General features: G+C 40.4%; 2 protein-coding genes across 2 annotated transcripts; one reads left to right on the top strand and one right to left on the bottom strand.

Moving 5' to 3' along the window:
• Positions 1–231: 231 nt before the first annotated feature.
• On the top strand, positions 232–6,491 carry UCP2 (uncoupling protein 2). The gene is made up of 8 exons (XM_063431881.1): positions 232–342; positions 1,491–1,646; positions 3,122–3,338; positions 3,630–3,837; positions 4,173–4,367; positions 4,586–4,687; positions 5,286–5,466; positions 5,982–6,491. Exons 3-8 carry the CDS (start codon positions 3,213–3,215, stop codon positions 6,094–6,096), a joined length of 927 nt encoding a protein of 308 aa, XP_063287951.1. The 5' UTR covers positions 232–342; positions 1,491–1,646; positions 3,122–3,212; the 3' UTR covers positions 6,097–6,491.
• Positions 6,492–10,061: 3,570 nt separating this feature from the next.
• Positions 10,062–24,807, bottom strand: DNAJB13 (DnaJ heat shock protein family (Hsp40) member B13). The gene is made up of 8 exons (XM_063444975.1): positions 24,722–24,807; positions 21,986–22,089; positions 17,707–17,868; positions 16,557–16,714; positions 15,070–15,183; positions 13,812–13,925; positions 11,805–11,881; positions 10,062–10,309 (listed from the first exon to the last, which is right to left on the bottom strand). Exons 1-8 carry the CDS (start codon positions 24,787–24,789, stop codon positions 10,156–10,158), a joined length of 951 nt encoding a protein of 316 aa, XP_063301045.1. The 5' UTR covers positions 24,790–24,807; the 3' UTR covers positions 10,062–10,155.
• Positions 24,808–26,177: the final 1,370 nt, after the last annotated feature.

Genomic DNA, 26,177 nt, shown 5'->3' with positions numbered 1-26,177 from the left:
GAGATACATTTCTTGAAATTGTTACTTTGTGTTCCCTGACCCAGATGATGCAAGGTGCCGGTTAACTCACACTGATCCCCAGTGAGTGAGCCCCAGTGAGTGATGCTCAGTGAGTGGGAGGTACAGGGGAGGGAGCTTTGCATTGAGTCAGATCCTCCCCTGGTTTCCTTTTGTCCTGGGTGTATATAAAGGCAGAGAGCGCATCCTTTCTGACTCAGCTCTTTCCTAGCAGTCTGAGGACACTTCCTATCCCCCAACCAATACAGATCACCCCCATACTGCTTGCCCCCCCAAGATTCCCCCCCTTTTCTAACTAAGAGTGATTCGTTTCCAGCCTTCCCGGTAAGTACATCCACGTGGTGTCCATGTGCCCTCTCTGGGCTTGTTCTAATTTCTGTGATCTGCTGATTGTCTGTCTGTTAATTAATGTATTTATTCTGTCAGCTCTGTGTTCTGTTGCCTGGTTTTCAGTCTATTGTAGAACTTTTTTGTTAAATGTATGTTTGTGAATTCACATTGGGGACCGTGGTGGTAGATACTAAGGGAATATGATTTCCCCTGTAGCTAGCCTTATTGATAATTCAGCTGGGAGTGATGGGGGTTATGGTGTCTAGTGATGAGCCATGTCCTTCTAATCCCCTAATGGGATGTGCAGGCCTGATGCTGCCTGAGGGTGGTTAGCTGTCTTGCAGTTTGGGTATTGTCCCTTTACTGGCTGTGCTGTTGCCTGGGGTTGGTTAGAGTTGCCAGATCTAGGGAGCAGTCTGGGTATTGGATGGGGTTACTAAGCCTGGCTGTGCTGCTGCCTGAGGGTGGTTAGAGTTGCCAGGTTAGATCTGGGGAGACGTTTTGCAGTCTGGGTATTGGATGGGGTTACTAAGCCTGGCTGTGCTGCTGGCATCAAGTGGCCACCTATGGGTGGGGGTGGTAGCTGACTCTTCCAGGGGACCTTTAAACCATGGCTGCCCTGCAGAATGGGCTTTTGTCTCCTTTGAAAGGGGGTGTATTTGTTAGAAGCCCCCTCACCCTGTTACTGTAACTTAAACTGGTTCTTTAACTCCGAATCTGGTAACTGTGTGTTGGGCTTTATTGCTCTAATTAGACGTTTTCTGTATAAACTGCGGTAAATGTCTCTCTCCCCCCCCCCCCCACTGGTTTTTGTTCTAATTCCATGTATCCCTTTATCAGCTGTTACTGTCTGCTATAGCTCTGCCTGCAGTCTCCTGTGACTGGTTACAGCACTGTGTGGGGGAAGTTTCAGTATCCTGGTCTGATCTGGTCTAGTGTTGTGTTTAAATATGTTAAAATCAGTATATTGTATGAGCTTGAAATGGATCTTATTCTAGCCTGGCTTATTGATGATAAAGCTGGGCCTATTTTAAGATTGTGTGTGTGTGTGTGTGTGTATCATTTTTTTGTGATGTATAATTTCCTTCTTCCCTGCCTAATTTCCATGTCTAATAAATTTTTCTTTTTTTCTTTTTTTTTAGGATAAGTATTATGTTTATACAACTTGTTTTACACCAATTCTCTATGGAAAGTAAAGGGTATCGGATTTTTACTGCCAGTGGCAAGTGTGACGGGCGTGACGCCTTCAGGGAAGCTTGATCCTAGTTTTTCCCAATACACTGGGACACTTGAATAAGGTAACGGGTTCAATATTAGAAGCAATGCTAGAGCAAAGTGGAGCAGTTGCCATGGAAACCTATAGAATGTGTTCAAACTGATCTGCTTTTTAACCCCTCAAGGACCAAACTTCTGGAATAAAAGGGAATCCTGACATGTCATGTGTCCTCTGACTCTGTCTCTGTCCTCTGAGTATTTGCCAAACGTGCTATTTTCACCCAAAACTTGAAATTTACATTTCAACAATTTGTAATTTTTTTTAAATATCTCTATCATGAACATTGATTTTTGTACACTTTTATCAAAGTGGTAAAATGTAACCAGATCTCCAGTCCTCTCGTCATATGTACATCCAGATAATGCCATCGCTGGTTTCCTAGCAGCCATATGTTAAATATAGGTGAGAGGCCATCGGTTGGGAGGTGTCAGCTTGGCTTGTGTCTTCACAGAAGCAGACTCCCTTACAGTGTAGATAAACTGCTCTAAGGGAAGTGGTAACCCAGTAGCCAGGGCCTCTGCGATGAACTGTTTGTGTGCTGACACTTTTTGAATGTAAAAGCCGGTTACCGAACTAGAAGCTCAAGGCTTTTCGAGGGATATAATCTAATCTGGTGTCTGGAGATCACAGGCAATCTGGTCACTTTCACATCCCTGAGCATAATGGGAGTTTTAGTCCACACAAACTAACTACTCCTTCTATTGCCCTCCTATCTCCCCTGCTGGGAGGGTTTCTGGCCGTTTAACTGTTAATGACAGAATGGAAGCCTGGATTCATGATTTAGCTCCAAATCCTGGATCTATAGAACCAGTAACGTGTATATTTAGTCTCTTGCAGACTATGTAACGTGTATCCTGGGTGTCTAGAACGGTCTGAATACAGTACTAGGGAGTCTATTCACGAAAATGTGAATTTAAACCAAAATGTCAAAGTTCAGGACATAAATGCATAAACTCCCCAATTCGACTGTAGTCAGCTTGTGTTTTTTTTTTTAAATTTTTTTTATTATAAAATTACCTTCTCGGTTCATTGTGAATTAGTTTACTGTATAAATATTTAGTTGATAAATTTCAAACAGTTGTGAATTGACATCTGTACATGGAAAAATAGCCCAGCTGTGACAGGGATGGAAAATGTTCCAAAACCACCATGTCTCCGCGTAAAACCTGCAATTCTAACTTCAGGTCTGTTTGTTTTGAAGGGTGGCGATCCTTTGCAATCATTCTAATTTTCCCACCCCCACATCTGTCCCTATGTGCCAAATGGCTTTTATATTTATTTTGGTGGGCTTTTTAGTCTCTTGATAACACTTAATAAATGTACATCCTTATAAGAAGAAATGGTGCTCTAACCTTTTGGCATTACATTGTCTGAATTTCCCATGATTCTCAGACTAGCGGAGCATTATAGGAGATGTTGTGAAGAAACCGGTTATCTTTATGAACGTGGCTTTATTGAAATCTTCTGAATTATTAAATGGGCTTTATTTCTCTTTAGACTCCGGCAGAGTTTATTTGCCTTGTCTTATCACTACAACACATCCCGACTCTCCTGAATTTCTCAATTTCTGCTCTGCTGAGATTTGAAAATGGTTGGATTCAAGCCCACCGACGTGCCCCCTACAGCCGCCGTGAAGTTTATTGGCGCAGGTACAGCAGCCTGCATCGCTGACCTGTTCACCTTCCCTTTGGACACCGCCAAAGTCAGGCTTCAAGTAAGTGGCTTTTCATAGTGAACCCAAACTAGGCCTGGCCTCTTATAGTGGGCATGTCAATATACATAGGCTGGTCAAGAGTGATGGGAGTTTGATAGACTGCTTGAGGTGTGCAGTTTGATATGCTCATCTTGGGGAGAACATGCGGTGTTCAATACCAAAGGGTAAATGTTTGTGTTGTCAGTTTTTTTTAATATTTTTATTTTGCAAACTGTGGTGCAGTACAGACTAGCTATGTGAAGATGTCTCAAATCCTTTTTGTAAATTAAAGCATTTTTGTAATCTCTGCAGATCCAGGGTGAGACTAAGATATCATCGAACTTGAAGTCTGCCCAGTACAAGGGCGTCTTTGGCACCATCTCGACTATGGTGAAGACTGAAGGTCCGAAAAGCCTGTACAATGGCCTGGTGGCTGGTCTGCAGCGCCAGATGAGCTTTGCGTCTGTCCGTATCGGGCTGTATGACTCTGTCAAACAATTCTACACCAAAGGATCTGAGCGTAAGTAACCTCGTACTTCTTCTGTAACCCCCCAAATAAAGCTGCTTTTTATTGCTGCCGTGGACACCGCTATTGAGTGACTTCATGATTTTCTTTAGAGCTATTTATGAAAGTATAACTTCGAAGAAGGCCAAAGTATCATTTTACAGACTACGCACTTGTCAAAGTTTAGTCCAGTTACAGGCTTTTATTGTGCCATAGTAGTTGATTCATATTATTGGCGCTTCTTGGGTAGGAAGGATGGTGTCCCCTCAACGATGAACACTTGTCGTTTTTTGGGGGGGGGTTTTTGTCCTTGTGTACCACGTCTAACTTGTTCTCTGGTCTCTTTGCAGATGTTGGCATTGGAAGCAGGCTGCTGGCCGGATGCACCACTGGTGCAATGGCTGTAGCAGTGGCTCAGCCCACAGATGTGGTGAAAGTGCGTTTTCAGGCTCAGGCCAATGCGTCGACAAGCAAGCGTTACAAGGGTACCATGAATGCCTACAAAACCATCGCCAAAGAAGAAGGCATGCGTGGCCTCTGGAAAGGTTTGTGTTAAATAAAACTGCACCATATATAGTCTGAATCAGGGTGGTAGCAAGGTACCCAGCTATTGAATGCTTGGCTCCGTGGTGCAAGTTGTAGTCCTGAACTAGAATAGACAAATCTGGTAGAACTTATCAAAATGTGTCTGAATGATGCAATTAAGGAAAATGGGAGACTTCTCTTTAAATATGCCAATCTATAACTCACTCGTTTCCTTTAGGTACTGGACCCAATATCACCAGGAATGCTATTGTCAACTGCACAGAGCTGGTGACCTATGATCTGATAAAGGATGCTCTGATCAAATCCAATCTAATGACAGGTGAGTGGCATAGCTTCTTGTGTATGACGCATTAAAGCCCTTTCAGATCCTAATATCACTTATTGGGGGTACATGTGGCTCTAGTATTGGTGATGAGTCACTGTATACCTCACTCCTGGTTTGATGGTTTCCCATGATGCTCCACTAGGCCAAGGAAGATACATCCTCAAAGTTAACTTGTCATTCAATAATGGAGCTTCAGCTCCAATAGCCCCCATGTTAATCTGACCTTGGCAGGGTGCTCTACAGAGGTAAATGTAAAATTGATCAGTTTTTACAAACCTCCTGAACTTGCCATATTATACAGATTCCTGCCTGAGGGTAATGTCAAATGCAAAGTAAAATAGATGTGGATACTCCCAGTAATCTGTTTGGAAAGAGCAGCTTAACTGAAACGTGATCCATGTTACAAACCCTTCCCACCAAAACCATTCAGGAGGTCTATTTTGTAGAGGTATATTAACAATTTGAACGTTGGGAGATTGCCTTATTACAAAAGCTCTGCTAAAAGGAACTGTTATAATAGTAATCTAAATGTTTGTTGCTCAGACTGTATGCAAACTGCTGTAAAGTTGATCTCTCTTCCTCCTTTCTCCAGATACCCTCCCATGTCACTTTACCTCTGCGTTCGGTGCTGGTTTCTGCACCACTGTGATCGCGTCCCCCGTTGATGTAGTGAAGACAAGATACATGAACTCTGCCAAGGGCCAGTACGAGAGCGCCCTGAAATGTGCCCTCACCATGTTCAGAAAGGAGGGACCCCGGGCCTTCTACAAAGGGTAAGTGTTCAAAAGTCTTCAACCAGTCACTGCTTTGGCTTGGCATGAGAAATCCCATGATTCCTCCCATTTAAAGGACCTCAACTGCATGCTTCACACTTCTTAAAACCTAGTACCTGATACTTGACCTATTGTAGGTTGCATGTGCCACTTTTAAGGGTTTGCATTTTAAAAATCAAACAGAACCCTAAATATGGGACTTAATAGCAATCCTACCTTTAGAGAAAGCGAAAGTAACCTTGGTATGAAATCCTAGAGATCAATTGAAAGAGACTGGTGTCCTTTGACTTGCAATGTAAGAGCTTCCACTTGCCCCAACCTTTAAATGTTGGCAGTAGTTATTCAGTTGCTATACATGGAGATCTCCTGTCTGATTGGACATTGGCTGTTAACTACAGATTAGCGGGAATACATTTTTCTTTCAAAAACAGACCTCAATGTAATTGACCCATTCAAGTAACCGTATCAATCACGTGTAACCCTTAACTAAAACCTGAACCTGTTTGTTCCTCTAGGTTTATGCCCTCTTTTCTGAGATTAGGATCTTGGAATGTGGTGATGTTCGTAACCTATGAACAGCTGAAGAGAGCCATGATGTCAGCTCGCGTCTCCTGGGAATCTCCTCTCTGAACCGGCCTGAGGACACATTCTGCAGGCATTGTGTTCACACCGAGCACAACTGTCTCTACCTCCCCTTAGATTGTTTACACTAGGTTTAGAGATTTTTAATTTTTATTTCCCTTTCTCCACTTACTCATTTTTATGGGTTAACCACTTAAGTATAATATAAATAAACAAAGAAAAGAAAATGACAGTCAAGCCATGTTAACGCTATAAAGCTTGCAGTGTGGGGTGCATGTTTTTTCTGATCTGTGAATTATTCCGCTTTATTATTTTGGTACCTTTTTTAAATGTCTCCCCTTTTAACTTTAAAAATTAGCACTTGTTCTGAACAGCCTGGAACTCGACAGTTAATGTTTCAGCTTTTAATTCTTAGCCCCTTGAATAAAGTAATGGCCATGTTATAGCTGTTCTAATTGTAGACCCTTTTTTATAAAGGAACTGCACATGTTGGCCAGACGAGTTTTAGAATGTTTCCAGTCCAGTAACTTTGACCAAACACGAATTTAAAACTCCCTGCCTTAAATGATCAATGGTTTGCCTTGAAAAATGTTTGAACTAGCTTTCCCACGATGCCTTGCATTGTCATTATTAAATGTAATTTCTATCATGGACCTTAATGTTGCAATAATGCATTGTCAGACCTCCTCCTGCTGACTCTTACAAATTCTCAATGCAAGAATGTTTAATGTCACATTCCAAGCTTCTGCTTAATGCAAAGTCCCACTTCTCAGTGACTCATGCAAACATCATGGCTGTGTAAGCAAAACTTAACTTCCTGTATTTGCCTAAATGCTCAGAATAGAAAGGGATAGGCACCATTAACCGCTAACTGCCAATCTAAGGCACACTCTGACTATTGCCAATTTTACTGGCACTGGCTTTTTAAGGACTTTGTATCATCTGACGTGTATGTTCGTCCCTGCTCTGACGTAGAGTCTCAACAGACCAAACTTCCTTTTTTTATTTATGTCTATGGACCACTTTGAATGGTTAACAAAATAAAGCCTGTCTTAAAATTCCTGTCTCGCTGATTTTTTTTCTTTACATGCAGGTGTTGTGTACTTTGAAGGGTATTTATGCAAGTTATAAAGTGTTTGGAATCAAACCTGGAGTGTAGTTTTCAGTCACCTCACATGTGCTTGTAACAGAACTGCTAATTTCTGTTAATGGTCTGGTTTTGCTTTGAGTCAAGGCAGGGGAAGTGATAACGTTGGATTGTGGTGACTCACCCTAGAGACTGATGCTGGGGGCTAGCTTCCTATAAATTAACATTTCACTGACTCAACCCTTGGTGTTTTGATGAAGGACTCTAACTACAGGAGACTTTCCACTGTAAGGTCAGTGTAGATGGGGAACTTTACTGCCAAAGTACTTGGGCACATGTAATCATACTTTAGAACAAGTGGAGTGCTGGGTTGGCATGCTGGCTGGTAGTGCCAAATTACATATAACATGCCAGGCCACCAGTCTCACTCCTTTAACCCCTTAAGGACCAAACCTGGAATAAAAGGGAATCATGACATGTCACACATGTCATGTGTCCTTAAGGGGTTAAAGGCTACTCCAGACCCTTAAAGCACCATGTGAAGTGTCCTCTTTGACATGTTGCTAAAATTGAAGATTTCAATAGAAAATTGCTCTTCTAAATCTTACTTGCAACACTTTTCGAAGACAACTGGTCCTGTCACTTCCTGGTTTGGTTGGCTCGAAGGGCAGCAATTGTCTGCCTTGCAAAGGCTTCTCATTGAGCTGCATTGGAAAATGTGATTGTACAGCAACAGTCTGGGCAGGGTAGAAGAAAGGACCACAAAGGAAGCAGCCAAGAGATCTGCTGTTTTTAGATTCCTCCAATGGGAGAAAAAGTGTAATCAGATGTTTTTAGCTTTTTTTTTTTGTACCCCTATTAAATAGTGATTATATTTTGCATGTGGGCAGTGGAGTGCCCCTTAAGTTCCCTACAAGTCTTCAATAAAATAAACCATTGCGGGTAATTCACTAAAAATGTAGAGAATCAAAAGCCACATATTGGCTATAAGAACTGATTCAGCAACAATTCAAGAAGCTGTATTAAGGTTGGCGTTTTTTGTAAATATCAGAATTTGGAAAATTCTTCAATAAACAGAAAATGCAGGTTTCAAATATGAGTGAACATCTGGTAAATCGAGTAACGCAGATCTCCAAATGAGTAAAGAGAGCGAGATACTCAGGTCTCACCGTAAAAGTAGATGCACAGCATATGGGTGTAGAAGAGTGTGGTTTTGTTGTGAGAACGTGCAGGTCCCTGTTTGCGGGTGTATGATGGACGCCTTTCCCCAAGAAACTACCAGAAATCTGGATATTTCAGCCTGGTATGCATATGTCTTAGTCCACTCCTGTAGTCTAGAGCAGTGTTTCCCAACCCAGTCCTCAAGGCACACCTACCAGTCCAGGATTTAAGGATTACCCAGTTTTGTCTAAGGTGTTTTTAGAAAAAAAACCTTAGACAAAACTCGGTAATCCTTAAATCCTGGACTGGTAGGTGTGCCTTGAGGACTGGGTTGGGAAACACTGGTCTAGAGTACCAAATGCATCCCGTGGGTTTGGCATGTGTGTATTGATTCAGTGGCCAATCCCTCCCACTTATGTTTTGTCGATTTCAGCCATTAGGAGTGATGTCCCCTCCTCCCCACCATGTCCAGATATGTGACTGGTACTTCCAGTGTCAGAGTAGTGCACTATGGTATTGGTGGGTGGCCAGGTAGATGTGAGGTGTGGTATATGGATTATTGGGAGTCATGTGTGTCCCCCCATCCCTCCCCCCGCCTTGTCTAAGCAGTAAGCCCTATTGGTCAGTGCGTCTGGTTATTGCAGATATCCTATGGGGGTCCCATCGCAACTTCTCCAGTTTCAGGCTATTGGCCGTTTGGGACCATAAATGGGAGGTCTCTTCACCAGGCTGCAAGCTGTGATTTGTCTTCTGATCTGTGAGGATGGTGAGACCATGGCAAGTTATCAGTTTCTTTAGTTGTGATGCCTCAAATTAAATCACGTTCCGGGAATACTCTGGCTGTGTGGCGGTGGGGAAAAAAATGTAGGGGTAAAAAAAGGGGAGGAAGAGATGTTTGTCTATGAACGTGTGTATGAGGGTCAGATGCATAATTTTTACAATGTGTGAACATAGGGTGAACTTTGAATCCACGTTGTTGAATGACAGTTATGAAGTTAGATATTTAAACAATGATTTTATCCTCCCAGAAACTCCCATATCCGTCATTTTATACTGTTCTTTTTCTAGCTGTGCATTAATGCATTTCAGCTGCTACAAACAAATCAATCATTCTGGGATTGGTTCATTCAGCTGTAGATTAAGAGGAATTTGATTCACACCAGTTGAAAGGTATTAATGTACAAATCTAGTAATAGTCACAGCCTGCTATGCCCCATGAATCATTCAGGGCAGCGAGTGACGTGGACAGTAGTGCTCCCCCTATTGGTCAGTGCGTCTGGCTAAGAGAAAAGTCCAGGCTTCTGTATATGAAGGCTAAAGCTGGTTTCAACTTGCTGTTTGTACATACACCAGCCACGCCACCTGCAGGATCTCTGGAACAGAATTACATGATTACAGCCAGACCAGTAAGGGAGGTCCTTGGTATGTGTGTGTGTGTGTATATATATATTTGCAGTAAATGTAAATAATGAAACTCTGGATCCTATAAGGCTGGACTTTCATCAAGCCTTTAGAAGAAAGTCCATTTAAAAAAAAAAAAAAACCCTTGGGAAGTGTTTGTACTTGGCCCAAAGTTTCCCTGCACCCAGGCAGATAACAATATGAACACCTGATGTACTTACCTTAACAACATTCTGCAGCACATGAAAAAAAAAAAAAGAATTATCCCCAAATTTATATGGGATGGGGTGGGGGGAGGAGGAAAAAAAGTGTGAGGCTCCAAAGGCACGTGTCTGTGTGTATAGAAATATAGTGCATGTTGATGACTGTAAGCAGTTTGGCAAAGTCATATAAAAGATATATGTATATATTTTTGTTTTAACATAGAAATCATAATCATTATCACGGTGACATAGATCTCATGATAGAAGCGCCTTACGAAGCATCTGTTTCTTCAGAGGAGTGAGGTGCTCTGGGAATTGGATATCAAACTGGATGATGAGGTCTCCTTTCTGGTTGTAGTCCTTGGAAAGTCGCATGCCTTCTCCTGGGACCACCTTGCTGTACTTTGGACTGCCAAAGAAAAAGATGGGATATGGTGCTTTGAATATAACAGAATATCACTTGGACGTATTCGATGTGTATAACCCCCAATTCTAAAAGTATCCATCTCTCGTCATTTGGGAACGTCTTTTCATGTTCTGTGCTAGGAATATGTTTCAGGCAGGTGGACAGTCTACTTGGTGCTTATTCAACAAAGTGGGATTTGTTGAGAATAGATAAAGGAACTACTAATCTTAAACCAAATAACTGCAAACTATTAACCAAACTGAGCAACTCTCCAGCTCACTCACTTTACTACAGAGAGAATTAAAAGTGCATTTAAGATTTAAGGTCAGAGTAGCCAATCTGAAAGTAAAGCTAACCAAGAGAATTGTTCCAGTATGGGTATTTCTATCTTTGGAATTGACTTTGCTCACTTTAGTCAATATCTCTGGGTACTGGGATGGATATGCCCCAACAACAATAACGGCGTTGGACTTGAACAAAGTAGCAAAATGATTTAGTAAAATTGTAGCTTCAAGGTAGATACAGGTAGATTTAATACACTGTGTCCACTCCTGGCATCAAGGAAGACTGTTACCCTCAGATATTTGCTAATGGGAATATTTTGGGGTACTTCATTAGGCACCTGTAGTATAACTATTGAAGGACAGAGCACAATAAGAAAATATAAGGGATAGGTAACTTCTGTCACCCTGAGGACTAAGAAGGATTTTTCTTATTTTGGATGAAATAGAAAATCCCTTAAAATTGTGTTTTTTACCTTGTTTTGGATCAACACCACTAATAGAGGTGGACTTAATGTACTTGGTCTTTTTTCAGTCTATCTTACAATGTAAGCCTCTGGAAGTCTCTTTGCGGACTGATACGCTCACACACAGAATTTAGGGAGTTTTATTGCCGTGGAGCTCTGAGATACACTTTTGCACAATGCTCATTGTAAGTTTTATTGCTATGGAGCTCTGTGATAACCTCATGCACAGGGCACAATAGTGAGTGTTATTGCAGTGGAGCTCTTTGATAACCTCACGCACAGTCCACAGTAGTGTGAGGTCTATTGCTGCGGAGCTCTGATATACTCACGCACAAAACACACTAGTAAGTTTTATTGCAGTGGAGCTCTGTGATACAATCATGCACAGTCCACATTAACGTGAATTTTATTGCTGTGGAGTTCTGGTATTAGGGCATAAAACCTCATTAAATAGTAATGCTTATTATTATTTTATTATTAATATAGTGCCAGCGAAATTTCATAGCGCTGTACAATGGGTACATGATGGAATACAGCAGTAATTTTAATGTCAGGCCTGCTCTCAGATAAAGCTTCATGTGAGGTCGAATAGAAATCAAGATTGCTGTTTGCAGTTGTCTTACATTGGTGAACAAATATCAATGAGCGCAACTGCAGACATTTATTTTTTCAAACGCAAAACCCACCTAGAATAGTAACGCAAGTATACCGTATTAAAGGGCAGAGGTAAAGTGTGCATCTGTTACTTACTGAACTATATCGTTAATGGGGATATTCAGCGTCCGCTCATCTAATGTTTCTATCTCCACAGTACAGCCAATCAGAGCCTGGAATACAATAAATACAGCCAATTAGAAAGCTCATATTAAAATACATTGCTCACAGATGTTGAAAGCGTTGGCACCCTCTGCTGGTCTGGATGCAAACAGCATAGAAGTAGTTGCACAGCCTTGATAGTTTGACATAGTAAGATTCTTTTTAAAGCGTCACTTTCACTGTTTTTGCCGAATTCGCAAAGTTCCCCAAAGGTGACATTGCAGCTGGTGGTCCGTTGGCTGGGGAAGGGGGACAGGAATAGGAGATCACATGCTATAACCTGTCCATCGCTGATGACGTCATCTTGGTCGTGCTGCTCCTCTTCAACTCCTGGCGCTGAAGCATGCGCAAGAGTACAGCATTGAGGTTTGTGGGAGATCCCGCGAGACCGTGGGATCCTCCTCAGACACAGCCAATTCCCTCTGACTTGTGTCAAGAAAAGTCAAGCTGAGGAGAAATACAGAGAGTTTGTCTCAGTATCTCTCTTTCAGTGACATTCCAACACAGTGAATATGAATATTTCATAAAAATTCTATCTTTATGAAATACTATTTTTTAATATGGGGGTGACAGTGACGCTTTAATAAAAAAAAAAAAAAAAAAAAAAAATGATGTCATTCAGAAGTTTAAATGTGAAAACGTTGCACCATTTCCAGTGTATATCTGCATATAAAACAATATTTTGACTCTATTAAGTGTTTTGTTTGTTTTTGTTAGTTTGTGTTTAACATTACAGACATCGTTCATGCATTTTAGAGTGTTTGGTGCAATTGTTTATATGGTACTAGGTGTCTGGTGAAAATTAGCAATGATCATATTCTATGAAAAAAACATAAACGCATAAAACCTTTATAATAATATGCTTATAGTTTTAAGCTAAGCTCTTCTCCTGGTCTCTCACTTCCTTATGAAAGAGAATAAAATGACAGAATACACAGCCAGCTGTGCTAATCCCACAATCCCCTGCTCTGGGTCCCAATTTGAATTGCGTTCAACAAGCACACATACCCAAGCGTTCTTGGCGTGGCATTCACTTGAAATAAATCATGATGGGGCATTAAAGGAACCCACACACTCAATGCAGTGTGTGAGCTAGGTGGACGTTTTTTATTATCAGTTAGTTTAGGTCCATTATCTCACCCTTTCTGTCCTTACCTACTAGTCTGCAGTGTTACCCTGCACAGCTGTAAGTGATGTCACGACCTTGCTCGCCCCATACAGTACTGTCATAGAAAACTAAATGAGCGGAATGACTAACTCAGTCAGGTTGTGTTCTGGCAGAGCTCACTGCAGAAAATGTACCTTTCTGTTTTAGTTTAATGAATTGCTTAGTTATATTTTATACTTGACTCTTGACTACAGCTGCAATCAGGGGAGTGGGGGGACCAATCCTATCCTATAGTTAACCCCAGGATAACGATATGAATGGAAAAAAAGAAAAAGCCATTTCCAATGTATCTAGCAATGCCCGGACTACATTTCCCATGATTAATACACAATAAATTCAAAGTCTAGTCACGGATATTAAAATGTTGGTACTACTATCAGCTATGTGTTTACCCCAAACACACAAATAAAGTGCAAATAGTAATCAATATATTAGTGAGAGCACACAAACGTAACAATATAACATTTTTACCACACGTTGTACATTCTAAATCTGTAAAAAACATAAAGAAGACAATAGGGTAATACAGTAAAACACCAATATTTTTAAAAAACCAAATTGGTCCCACTCACATGGTACTGAGTCACTGAAAAAGCTGGCTCAGAATTGTCAACAAAAGGATGAAGTGGATGTTCTCTGGAAATCTGTTAAGTGCAGCTTCCAACCTGGTTTCCAATACCTTTAAGTTTCACGAATGAACGCGAATTGGCGAAACCCAGCCTCATTTCCCATGATGCTCAGTCTATACATTATAAAGTAGAGGAAACATTTACCTTTCCCAAATCGATGCACGCTGTGTAAATTAAATCATCCCCCTCTCTCATAAACCGCAGGTGAGGCTTCTCCTTCACAATGAAAACGATGTCAGCCGGAATGATATTGGGGCCCTGTGAAATGTGAGGTCCATACATTAAAGTGTTACTGTCACCATCTGCACAAATTATTCCAACACGTGTTTCTGCCGGAGATGTGGTGCTGATATAGCTGATGGATTACATACGGTGGGGATGCCATTTAGTTAAATCCGGTTGGGAAACACTTTTTAAATTCATCAATAAATATCTGGGATTGCATTGGGTGTGGACGGTAGAGATGGCAATATTACATCTGCAATTACTATCTCTACCGAAAAGTAAAAGATGGTTTTCGATTCACATCTTAATGGCTTTTAAAAGCTCTATTGCCACAAATTTAAAAAAAAACTTCTAAGGTTGAATCATGGCCACAAATTAAAGAGTGTGTTAAATTCCAGCGTACGATGGAACAGGAAATTGTTTTAATTTCTGTATCAATCGAGAAAAATACTGTATTTGGGACAATTGGTTAAAGATCTTGGGAGCAACACCAGAAAGGGAGTTGAGACCCTGAAACGATCTGAGTTGAGTAGAAAATAGTCTCCTTTCCCCTCACTTTACGACCTTGCCCCGTCACACTGCTCAAAAGTAATTCAGGTTATGTACCTATCTTCACACTGTATGTCCATATATGTAAGTTCACATTTTATATGTAACTATTTGATAATGAATAATGTACGGATTTAGATTTGGAAAACCAATAATACATTTATTTATAAAGCTATTCTAACACTTTCAGAATTGCTATATTAGACAATGAATTGACTCTTTACAGCAATGCAGCAAAATTCATTTTGTCACACACCCCTGGGCCTGCCTTGGTGACCCACGTCACAGCATCCCCCCAAAAAACGGATTGATGAATAAATCCACTAAATCCTTCTTATGGAATGTGAATATCACAAGATATCACTATACTGCCCATCACTATAAGGAAACATGGTAGATCTGGGGACCTAACTTGGTTAATGAAGGGCATCAGATAACTTTCTGGTTACATCGTACAAGTGGCAGAAAGTGTGGGTTGTAAAAATAGCTCCCCCAGTTAATGGAAAATAGAAATGTAATGTCAAATACCTTGCATTCTCTGATGGAACGTAAAACCTTTGCATTATTCTTTGAATACAACAACAAGCTTTTCATATATGAGATATTTATCATTTATTTCATTTCTCACCTGGTCCCCTTCATTCGGAAACATTATTCTGGTACCCTGACTCCAGCCAGGATGTACATCGATCGACAGGATCTTGTCACGGATGCTTGATGTATGTCCATCTTCATTCATTACCTGTCAGTAAACCCAAAGTGTTAGGACGCCAGGAGTTTGAAGCGCCCCATACATGAGGGCCGGAGAATTGTTACAGGAGGGCAGGAGAATTGCTCACTTGCATGTTAGAACTGTCAGTCTTTGGAGGCCAAAATGCTACTTGTTTTAAGAATTCTTTGATTTACATGAAATGAACTAATTTGCATTAGATGTTATTCAGTAAACAGTGAATGGCGCTGAACTGAATACCAAAAATACAAAATTCAGACTAAAACACCCAATCTGTGATTATAGCTAAGCCGGAGATTTTGCAGTATTTTGACCTGGATTTTAAAATCAGGTTTTCAACTAATTAAAATGATATGTTTAGTGCATAAACGCCTGTGCCACGCATACTTCTAAGCACAGTTTTAAATATACAAAAAGACAAGTCCTGCGCTCACTCCCATCACTCCTGGGCGGCAGCAACGACCACAGTACACATCAGCCCAATACTTAAAGTAAAAACCAAAGAAAAAGTTACCTGCGCTCTCTCCTAAATCCCTATGTATATTTATTTACTCCAATGGCCGTTGGAGGGAATGCCCACCTGCCAACTTTAAGGCAGACCTCCCTAGGTGGGTCCTACACTGACCTCTCACCTTACTTCCTTGAGCTTCTGGCAAAGATATCTCTAATCAGACAGTTTTAAATATGCTCCTAAAACCCTGATAACTATGATCCGATAGTAAATATGGTAAATACGGTTTGGTTCCTCCTCTGGCACAATCAGGTTTAATCATTCAAATGTGAATTGTGTGGAATACAGAATAAACTTCAAACTTTGGCTAAATCAGCTGAATTATAAAAAATATGAGTCTGCAATGTTATCAATTTGGCTCTTTTGGCCTAGAATTTACAAATTATCTTTAAATTCCTGAAAATTGACACTTTCCTGCAGTGCCACCATCAATGCTGGAGACCTTAGTAAATATAGAGTCAGCTGAAACAAGACATCATCAGGTATCCGGTCACAATTAGGGCTTATATTGGTCCAACGTGGTCATAGCCACATCTTCGCTTATTTATCTTGAGTTTTGTAACTGAGTTTAAGTTTACCGTAATTTACTAACAAACCCTAACATGAAGAACACATGTGGGGTGCCTTCTTAACACGCATTGAAGAGTTACAAGGAGGCCAAAATGTATATCTATGTCCTTTGAAGTTGCACTGAACTTTTATTTAGGACATGTGACATTATATATATATATATATGTATAGTTCACTGGGTTTCTGGCAGTATACAATAATAAGAAACAGTCCTCAGTCCACACATGCCACGTACTCCTACAGTTAGACAGGGACAGTATTGGCTGTCGATATATGATAATCAGATAATCAATGTTCCGCTTACCCTACGAGAGATTTTGATCTTCTTGGTGCAACCAAAGTACAAATCCTCCAGAGACAAGTAGAGATCCCTTTCGACCGGGGGGTCTTGTTTTTTCACCCCTCGCCCGCGCAGCCCGCCAAATCCTGTGTTCACCTCAGCACCATCTTGTGTGAAAAAATCTTTAGAAATAAAAATAAAACAAAAACGCAAAACCTTCAGTATGCAATAATTATAATAAAATAATGATGTCACTTGACGTCACAATGGGGTGGCCAAACAAACAGATCTATGGGTGTTACTGAACGACAACTCCCATGATGCTTTGTCAGATTTCAGGCAAGCAAAACATTGGGGGAGCTGTAACCCATGTTTTTAATATGCAGCACAGTACATCAACATTTGGACAGTGAACCACGTTTTACTAGATAGTGTCGTTTTGTCTTTCTCCGGCACCCTGCATCTAGAAACGAAGCAATGACTAGGCGAGTAAAATGCTGGCTGTCATCTTTGATTTAAGAGTTCAAGCTGTAAAAAGAATGCGGCAAAATCCTATCGCAGGACAATTAGTTTCAAATTTACCGAACATTTCCTGATGGAATTTAGATCTATGAATAGAAATGGTGCATGTTTTACTATATTCACTCTGCGTGTTTTGGTGTTGCTATATGTCTTATATGTAAGTTGAGTGGATTGCATGTTGTATGATTTAGTTATGTATATTAAATGTTTCAGTATATATCAATGATGGAATCTTATATATGTGTGTGCTGCATATTTTAGCAAGTATTATGTAATCAATGCATTGATTTGACACATGACACATTGAAGGGGACTTTAGACAATCACATGGTTTCAGTTACAGAGTGGTTAAAGTAATTGATTTGAAGTGGTCATGGTGCAAAATTTGCATCTGATGCTGGCATGTTTAGCATTTTAGCACCAGACAACAAATGGCGGCACAATCCTCGGCATGCCACCTCTGCCCTCCTCGACCTTGCTACCACTACAGCAAGGCGGGTGTCATCAGTCAAGGAGATGTTTTAGCCTTTTTCTTTTTAATTTGGGGTGGCAGACCATCCCGGCGTGAGTAACCTGGTTGGAGTAACCCTTTATTAAGATGCTGCGAGAATTAGGATAATTGTGAATAAATTGTTCCTGTCTCTCATCTCACCTGCAAACGGATTATCTCCTCCAAAGAACTCTTTGAATGTTTTTTCTGCGTCCCCATGGTAAACGTATCCGGTGATCCATGCTTCTTCACCACCAAATCCAGAGGGGATTCCACCTTTCAGACCTTCTTCTCCAAACTTATCATACGTTGCTTTTTTCCTGACTGATAAAAAAAAAATTTAAAAAATGTTTTTGTCTGTGAGTGTCATAATATTGCCAGCACAAACCAATCAGTTGAGTACCAAGGAGCGTTATAAAATATACTGTGATGGGCAGAATCACTGGAGCGAGACCTGTGAGAGGACGATTCTAGTAAATTTTGTTTTAGGAGGTTTATCCACTAAACTATGGGTTGCAGTGAACCAAAAATCGACTATAGCTAAGCTGAAGTATGTTTTCAAACCAAGTACCGTGGACTACATTTTGCAATTAAATGTTATATTCACCAGTCAGAGTTTAGTGAATATAAAATGGAATTGCTAAGTGTAGTCCGGGGTTATTCGTAACATCTGAATGCAGTCTGAATTTGCAATCTGCATGTGTATTAAATAAAAAGTCAAATAGTCAAATAGCAAAATAAATTCACCTGCTTTTTGCAGAAATCCAATATGTGTAAATTCAATTATTGTTAATTATTATAGATGTATTTTTAATCTGGACCAGAAGCATTCACGTGTTACTGAAAAAAAATCCCATAGAGTGCAATGGCACGCAGAAACTTTTTTTTATTTAACACGTAGGCTTAAAAGTACATTTTATAAGCATTACTAGTACTTATTAAGAATGTTTAACAGAATTTTAAAGAAACAATAAAAAAAAATAAAAAAATCTTGGCAACGTTTCAGCCTAACCTGTCCTTTATCAAACCTAGCAAACAGTTAGACTGAGGGGCATATATTTCTGGAGGCACAACTGGATAAGGCATGGAGTAACACCATAACAAATTGTGATTGACATAAATACAAGTTAACCGCCTATTGATCAATAAATGCTTGTCATTTAAAGTGAACACAGTTAATAAAGTGCATAGTGCCCCAAACAATGTGCATATAAGTGTAAAAATAAAGTGCATTATATATCGCTGGAGAGAACAAAGTGCAGAATAATTATACATATATCACATCTATCTTAAAACATTCTACATTGGAAAAATATAATCTAATACACAATATTATACTATTCACATTGATTTTTTCCCCCAAGAATTTTTGCAAGACATCATGGAGAAAGGTAGTACAGATTCACGATGATACAGGGAACACAGTCGAATCACACAAAATGTCCCATCACATAGTATACAGCATTGTGGTACAAACAGTGTCGAGACATTATGGAAAGGACTAAGCTATGTGATAGTTCGGACTAATTCAAACTTTAAGTGGCAAATAGGTGAACATGTTAGGAATATTCAAAAAGGATTCACAAACCACAGTGTATCAAAACATTTTATAGAGAAACATGATTCAGATCTCACATTTTTAAATTTTTACGCTATAGAGAAAATCGAATCCCACTGGAGAGGAGGAGATCTCCCAAAAAAATGGAGTACCCAAGAGGTAAAATGGATATTTGAATTGCGCACCTTATCACCCTTGGGTCTCAATATTGATTTTGAGATCAATAGCATTTTATAAAAAAAAAATTATGATACATTTGATTCTCACAAGTATTTTATAGTGGTAATATTTTAATTTTTTAAAGTTTTTTCTGCAGCAAGCTGTGTCCAGGAATCCTCTTGCAGGCCTTTTCCGTCCGTCCAGCTTCTTACCCGGGTCTTCGTCGTAGATCGCGTCCCAGGGAATCCTAAACCGTAAGTCAGACCTACCTGTCACGCCAGGATCGGTTCCCACGGCGCACGGTACAGCACAGGTCCTCGCTTTACGGTTTTCTCTGCACAGTCGCATTTCAAAGCCTTTTGCGCGGCTTAATTTCTTACAAATTGTTTGGCTAAATTATGCGTATTAGAGAAGCAATCAATTCGTACAAACTGTTTTTCCCTTGCTTCATTTAAACGATTGTCATTTCGGTTTGTGTTTTCTGGTCGGCACTTATTCATAGTATATTCTATGCACGATTGCTGTTCGCATTAAAATGCATATGGCTAAGCTATTCATGCTAACTTCTGTTTCCCTTCATACTAAGATTCGGTTATTCTGCTATGTATTCACATAGATCTTTTTCGTGAGTTACATTTCATCATTTCATGTATTTACATTTGGTTAAAAAGTTGCTTGGTTAAATAGACAGACCATTTTCATGCTATTTTTAAGGTATCACTTATTACATCAAGGGTATGAAACCAGCTAACATTTCTGTATAGACCATTGGACTCCCACGCTTACTGGAGTTTTTTTTTTTTTTAATTTATCCATTTCATTACAATTAAATCAGCCTACGTTACAGGCCTCATTTCTTTGTTGTTAACCATGACACATAAGGATTTAATTCCTTTTCATGCATACTCGGGTTGAATCACACGTACTGATCCAACCAATCATACGTTTCCTGCACAGTAATATACATATATATATATATATATAAAACTTACATTTTATGTTCCCCATACACACCATTATTATATAACACATATGTTGTTGGTACATAGGCCACGGCCTCCCTCAGATATCTTATTAAAGCCATGCCAACATTTCTGAGTAACACATATCTATTGCATAGTATCAACATTTTATTTGCAATCATACGCAAGCAAACCTTAAAACATTGCTGCTACAGGCTATAAGTCTGTTTTCTTTCCAACAATCCACACTTATCATACTACTTTCTTTTACCCATTTCAGGCTGTCAAGCTTATATATATTTGCTCCACACGGGTTTTTCCTGTGAATTTGTCATACTACCAGGTACGTACACCTGCTCATATGGTATTTCTACCATACATTTCATTTCATCCCCCTAGGTTAGAGTGCTGGCAATAGGGTCACAGGCATCCCAATAGGTATTTACCCCTTCTTGGCAATCGCCATCAGTTAGTGGTCCCGCGAGGCCAACACCCCGCCTCAAACGTTTCAGAGGCAAACACCCATCGGGCCACACCTTAGCTAGCCGCCTCGCATGTTGCATAGAGAGGGCCTCACCTGTCACTCCCTTCCCCTGTTTTCTGTCTTACAGTCACCGAGAGGCCTAAAACTCCTGCCACTACGACGAGTGGCCTCAATAACCCCTTGCGCCAACGCATAGATAGAGCCTCTCAAGCCGCTTGGCAATTAGCAGGGCCTCATCTGTCACCAAACAAGTATAATGTTTTCGACATCCGGCCTAGCTAGCCTGCCAGTACAATTTGGTGGTTTCCTATACTAATTAATTGTTCTGTTTATAGTATGTCTCAGGAAGGGGTAGAGGATTTCTCCCTGCCTAGCACCCCGGCTAGAGCTGTCACTCCCACACAAGGAGGAGAGCTAGCCAGTCCAGCATCGATCAGATCCTGGACGATCCCACGTATCTCTAACCCGCTACAGCAAGGAAAGCAGAACTTTTCAAACTGCTACGCACATCTACAAATAACATGGATGCCGGGGAAGGACCTAGCCAGTCCAACCCAGGAAATATACATGCCATGTTATCCTCACTCATGGCGTCCATGAGCAAGGTCAACTCCAGGCTGGAGAAACTTGAGTCGGTCACCACGGCCCTTACTCTAGCAGGGCCACCCGCTGCTGCTTCACAAGCACCAGCTGACTTGCCATTAGTTGCTCCAGCCATCACCCTGGATGACCAGGAAGTTAGGCCGGCTCATATGATACCTGAGCATATAAAAAGGGATATCCTGGAAGGTAAAGACGTCAACCTGGCTTCCCTGTTGATTGCCTCCCAGGATATTGTTGAGAATAAAATGTATGCTTATGATGATGTATCTGTTGTTGTCAGGTCTAGGGATGCCGCCTAAACAGGAAACTGACTATCCCTGAATTTGTACTAGCTTTTGGTATTTACAGGGATGTCATCTGTATACACACACACTTCAGTCTAGCTGTTCACTAGGTTTGGTAAAGGCGAGGTTAGGCTGAAACATTGCCTATTATCTTGGTACCATAATAAAGTATGACTTTGAGGATTGTGCTGGATCTTTTATTTTGTTTCTTGAGCCGTGGTCCGTGCACTCCTTTATGGTATTACATAATATTGATAACAGAATCCTAACCCTGCCACCATATTCATTTATTGAGATGATGAGGGGTGTCTAGTGTCCCGCTCACTCTTTCAGAATTTTAATGCTGTGTAATTGTGTAATGTAATTCCTATAAAATAACATTATTACTTACGGTCACTCAGCACATCATAGGCCTCGGCAATCTGCCTAAATCGGTGCGGTGCTGATGGTTCTTTATTTTTTAGTGGATGGTACTTCAACGCTAATTTCCGGTATCTGAAAATACACCAAATGCATCACAGTATAAATAAATGTCAGTTTCAAAAGAGGGTCACTAACACTTTAAAAAATGCACATTTTCATCATTGGTTTACTCACGAATCTGGGATTTGCCAAGTTTAGGCAATAATAAGTGACTGGAACAAATGTCTACTGACCCAATGCTTTCCTTGCCAGTTCACCAGTTGAGTGACTATCATGAAAATGAATTACAGTGACTCAATAATAGATAATGATATGCTTTCATTTGATGTATTTCACGAAGGAAGCGATGCTTAACATTTGGCACTCCAGCTGTGGTGGACTTTGCAATGCTTATGCCATCCTATAAAGAACTGGAGGTAAAATACCAATCCACGTTAAGACATACATGTGCCAGGCTGGATTTGGTGTGTAAAAACACTGAAACCTAACCTGCATATGGCAACATTACACTGTCTGTGTGTATCTGACTGGGGTTGGGTTATAGGAATTATGGAGAATGGAGGAATAGTGAGGTGAGGAGAGAGGATAAAGGACCACCCAGATCACCTCAATGCAGTGGTCCTGTAGGCTTAACCCTGTAATGTAAAACACGGTATTTTTGGAGAAACACTAATGTTTACATTGCCGGGTTAAACACGCCTCGAGTGACTATCTTCCTGACAGCCACTAGAGGCACTTCCTACTGCAGCCACTGCGTTACTGCCTCCTCAATAATGCCGCAGGAGGAGAGGTAAGCGGCACCAAGAGGCTAGGTAAATAAAAAGCTTTTAAGAATATTTTTTTGCTGCAGATATCTGTCTAGATAGGGACAGAAACACTAAAGTGTTAGGATTATAGGTTTGTATTTCTAATGTTTTAGTTCTCATTTAATGGAACACTATATTCACTATTACAACTTAATGCAATTGAGGTTGTTACAGTGCCTACAGTCGCTAAGTCCATGCTCTGCTCTCCAAAGCCACCCCTTCGAACCCTGCAAATAGGAGAGCAGGAAATGTTACTTATACCCAGACAGAATGTGAAATCAATCGAGGGGGCGCACGTGGCAGAGCTGGAGAAAAGGTGAGTAAATTTACCTTTATTATTTTCCAGTGCACACAAGTAGGAATAGATAGAGACCGTGATACTATAGCAATTCTGCATAGGTATTCAGAATTCTATTCCAAATGCTAAAATGCTCCTTTAAATGAACACAATAAAAAAAGAAGAAAAAAAATAGATCTACCTTCAAAGAAAATACGTATATAATTTGTTTTGCATATTTTCCTTGGTGGCACATGAAATCTTGACCTGCAATAGCTGCAGATATAGTATCTGCAGCTACTGCGTGGCCTACTGAGTGTCAGTGTATATAATTGTCGTGTTTAATTGCTGTGTTGGCACTTTGAGGAAAAAAGTTGGTTTGTATTGCGGTTTGGGCACTCGGGCTCAAAAATGTTCGCCATCACTGGTCTAGACTGTAAGCTCACCGGATATTTAGCCAAGTACTTTGCATAAAAGAGCTTCAGTGGCTAGATCTAAGCTCAGGGGCAAGGCCCTATTTACATTGTTGTATTGTTCTGTGTATATTGTATTGTCTTTTTAAGAACCCTAGACCTTCATTTTCCCCAATGATTGCATTTTTTATATTATCAAACTATTTATATTTTAAAGGCATTAATGAGAACACATTACAAGTTACCTTTTTGTGAGCAGTCTAACGAAAGGCTAAAATTTTACATTTAGGTTATATGAGTAATTCTGTGACATAGAATTAATTTCTAGAGTACCTGATGAAATGGTTTAATTTACCAAGCCAGACCATGTAATGCGCAAAATTAGGTTCAAATAATATAAAGATTAAAATAAACCAGGTGCCGTGAATTATATGTGATACTGTTGCAGCCCTGATAACTTTGTACAATACAAAGTCTGGCCTAGTAACAGTCAGATCCCCCGAAACAATTAAACCCTTCGTCAGGTCTTCTAGAGATTGATTCTATGTCCCAGTGAACCTAAATGTAAGATGTTATCCTTACACGATGTCATTATACGGATATGCATTGCTCACAAAAAAAGCAACTTCTGTTGTGTTCAAATTAATCCCTTTAACCCCTTAAGGACACATGACATGATTCCCTTTTATTCCAGAAGTTTGGTCCTTAAAGGGTTAAAATATAAATAGTTGGACAATATAAAAAACGCAATCATTGGGGAGACTTAACGCTAGGGTCTTTTAATTTTGCAGTTTACAATAAAGGTTTTTTTTTAACAGGTATTAGAGCGCTCTCTCTCTAAGGGCGGCATGACGTGCTTTATTTTTATACTAGAATTTATTAAATATTTTTTACATATTTAAAATATCGATAAGAAGAGCCCCCTTGCCCCCCCTCCCACCTCCAATGATGCCCTGGCATTTGAGCCCAGGGGGGACAGGGCATGGCTTACAATATTACAAAGCTCTGGCACCTCAGACATCTTATCTGTTATGACTCCCACTCTCATGATGTTATGACTCCCACTCTCATGATGCTCGGCCAGCCAGGGTTAGAGACACTGGCAGTATGGTGGATGGGGTTATTGGAAGCCTTGGGGTGCTCACCTTGGCCCCAGGATGTTTTGGGGGGTGTCCCTGCCCTCCTGGATAGGGATCCCCGATACTTACGCCTTTTTAATGTGTGGGTCCCCCGCACTGCGAGTGATTTCCAGCACCGAGTAGTAATCCTGACCCATGGCTGCCTCCTGCCCAGCTCTGTACACTCTGCGTTACTATGGACACGGCGCGCGCGGCATCACGGGAGCTGGAGTCCGCTCAGCCACGGGCGCGGCCAGGTTACCATGGGGACAGGCACCTAGCGCACTACACGGACCAGAATGCACCGCGGGTCCCCATGATTGTGTTTAACTGACTCTCTCTCTAGAGCTGGAAAAATGATAACTGTATAAAATAATAATAAACTGGCTTGATAATAGATGTATATAACTGGAAACTGTCTGAGAATGGGAAAATACCACACATTATAAGAATTACAGAAATGCCAATAATAATAATGATTATTATTATTGGCATTTATATGGCACCAACATATTCCGCAGCGCTTCACAATATTATGTTATAAAGGGAGCAATTTAACAATAAATAAGACAATTACAAAATGTCACGGGAACAATGGGTTGATGAGGACCCTGATCAAATGAGCTTACAATCTAGGGGAGGTGGGGTATCAAAACACAGCAAGAACGGCATAGAGGGGGATAGCAATTAAACGACAAGGTGGGAAAGTGGCCCTTTAACCCTTTAAGGACCAAACTTCTGGCATAAAAGGGAATCATGACATGTCACACATGTCATGTGTCCTTAAGGGGTTACGACAGTGGAGTGTGGCCCTTTAAGAGAGCAAGTTACTCTGGAGGCCGTAGGCCTCCCATAACTTACAAATAAATAAATAAAAAGTATAGCTTTTCAATGAGACTTACGAAGCAGAGTAAGTATTTAGAGGATAGAACAGCAATTGTGTCATGCAGAAAATGTGTGACAAAAATAAATATAAATAGTCAATATTTCCTGCTTCCAGGTCTGTGTAAATAACGTGACAGTATTTCAGGCTATGCCGACACCACAATGTCCACACGTGTGAAGTACAATAATTATATCATATGTACAGCACAGTACATTGAAAGCCACCATTACAGGAATTTCTGCTTAAACCCCATTATCGTGCTTTATGGTTTTTTTCCAACAATGATTTTGTGAGGTTTCCTGACTCCAGTTTGAGGCTTTGAGCAGTGTTACAATCTTGGATTTACCTTTAGAGATCTTGGTTTTGAACATTCTCTGATTAGCCCTTTTTGTGATTTTTACAGGCTATTTAGCAGCCCTGAATTTTAGATGCACTTTGATAAAGACCCGTGAGGGGTTGAAGCGCGTTAGTGCGATTCCCAGTTCTTCTATTCTATTTTTACAATATTGTGTTTTTACTCAGTGTGGATTATTGCCTATAAGAGCATTTTGGGCCTTTATTGCACGAATACCAGAGTGGAGATTCCACTAACCCTGATGGAGGAGTATTCACATCAAGCACTTAGGTCTGAGTCAGACAATATACAGTATCCCACAAAAG

Source organism: Pelobates fuscus, chromosome 1, assembly GCF_036172605.1.
Source record: "Pelobates fuscus isolate aPelFus1 chromosome 1, aPelFus1.pri, whole genome shotgun sequence".
Classification (NCBI taxonomy): Eukaryota; Metazoa; Chordata; class Amphibia; order Anura; family Pelobatidae; genus Pelobates; species Pelobates fuscus.
The sequence above is the reverse complement of the archived record's forward strand: the minus strand, read 5'-3'. Positions and strand labels throughout refer to the sequence as shown.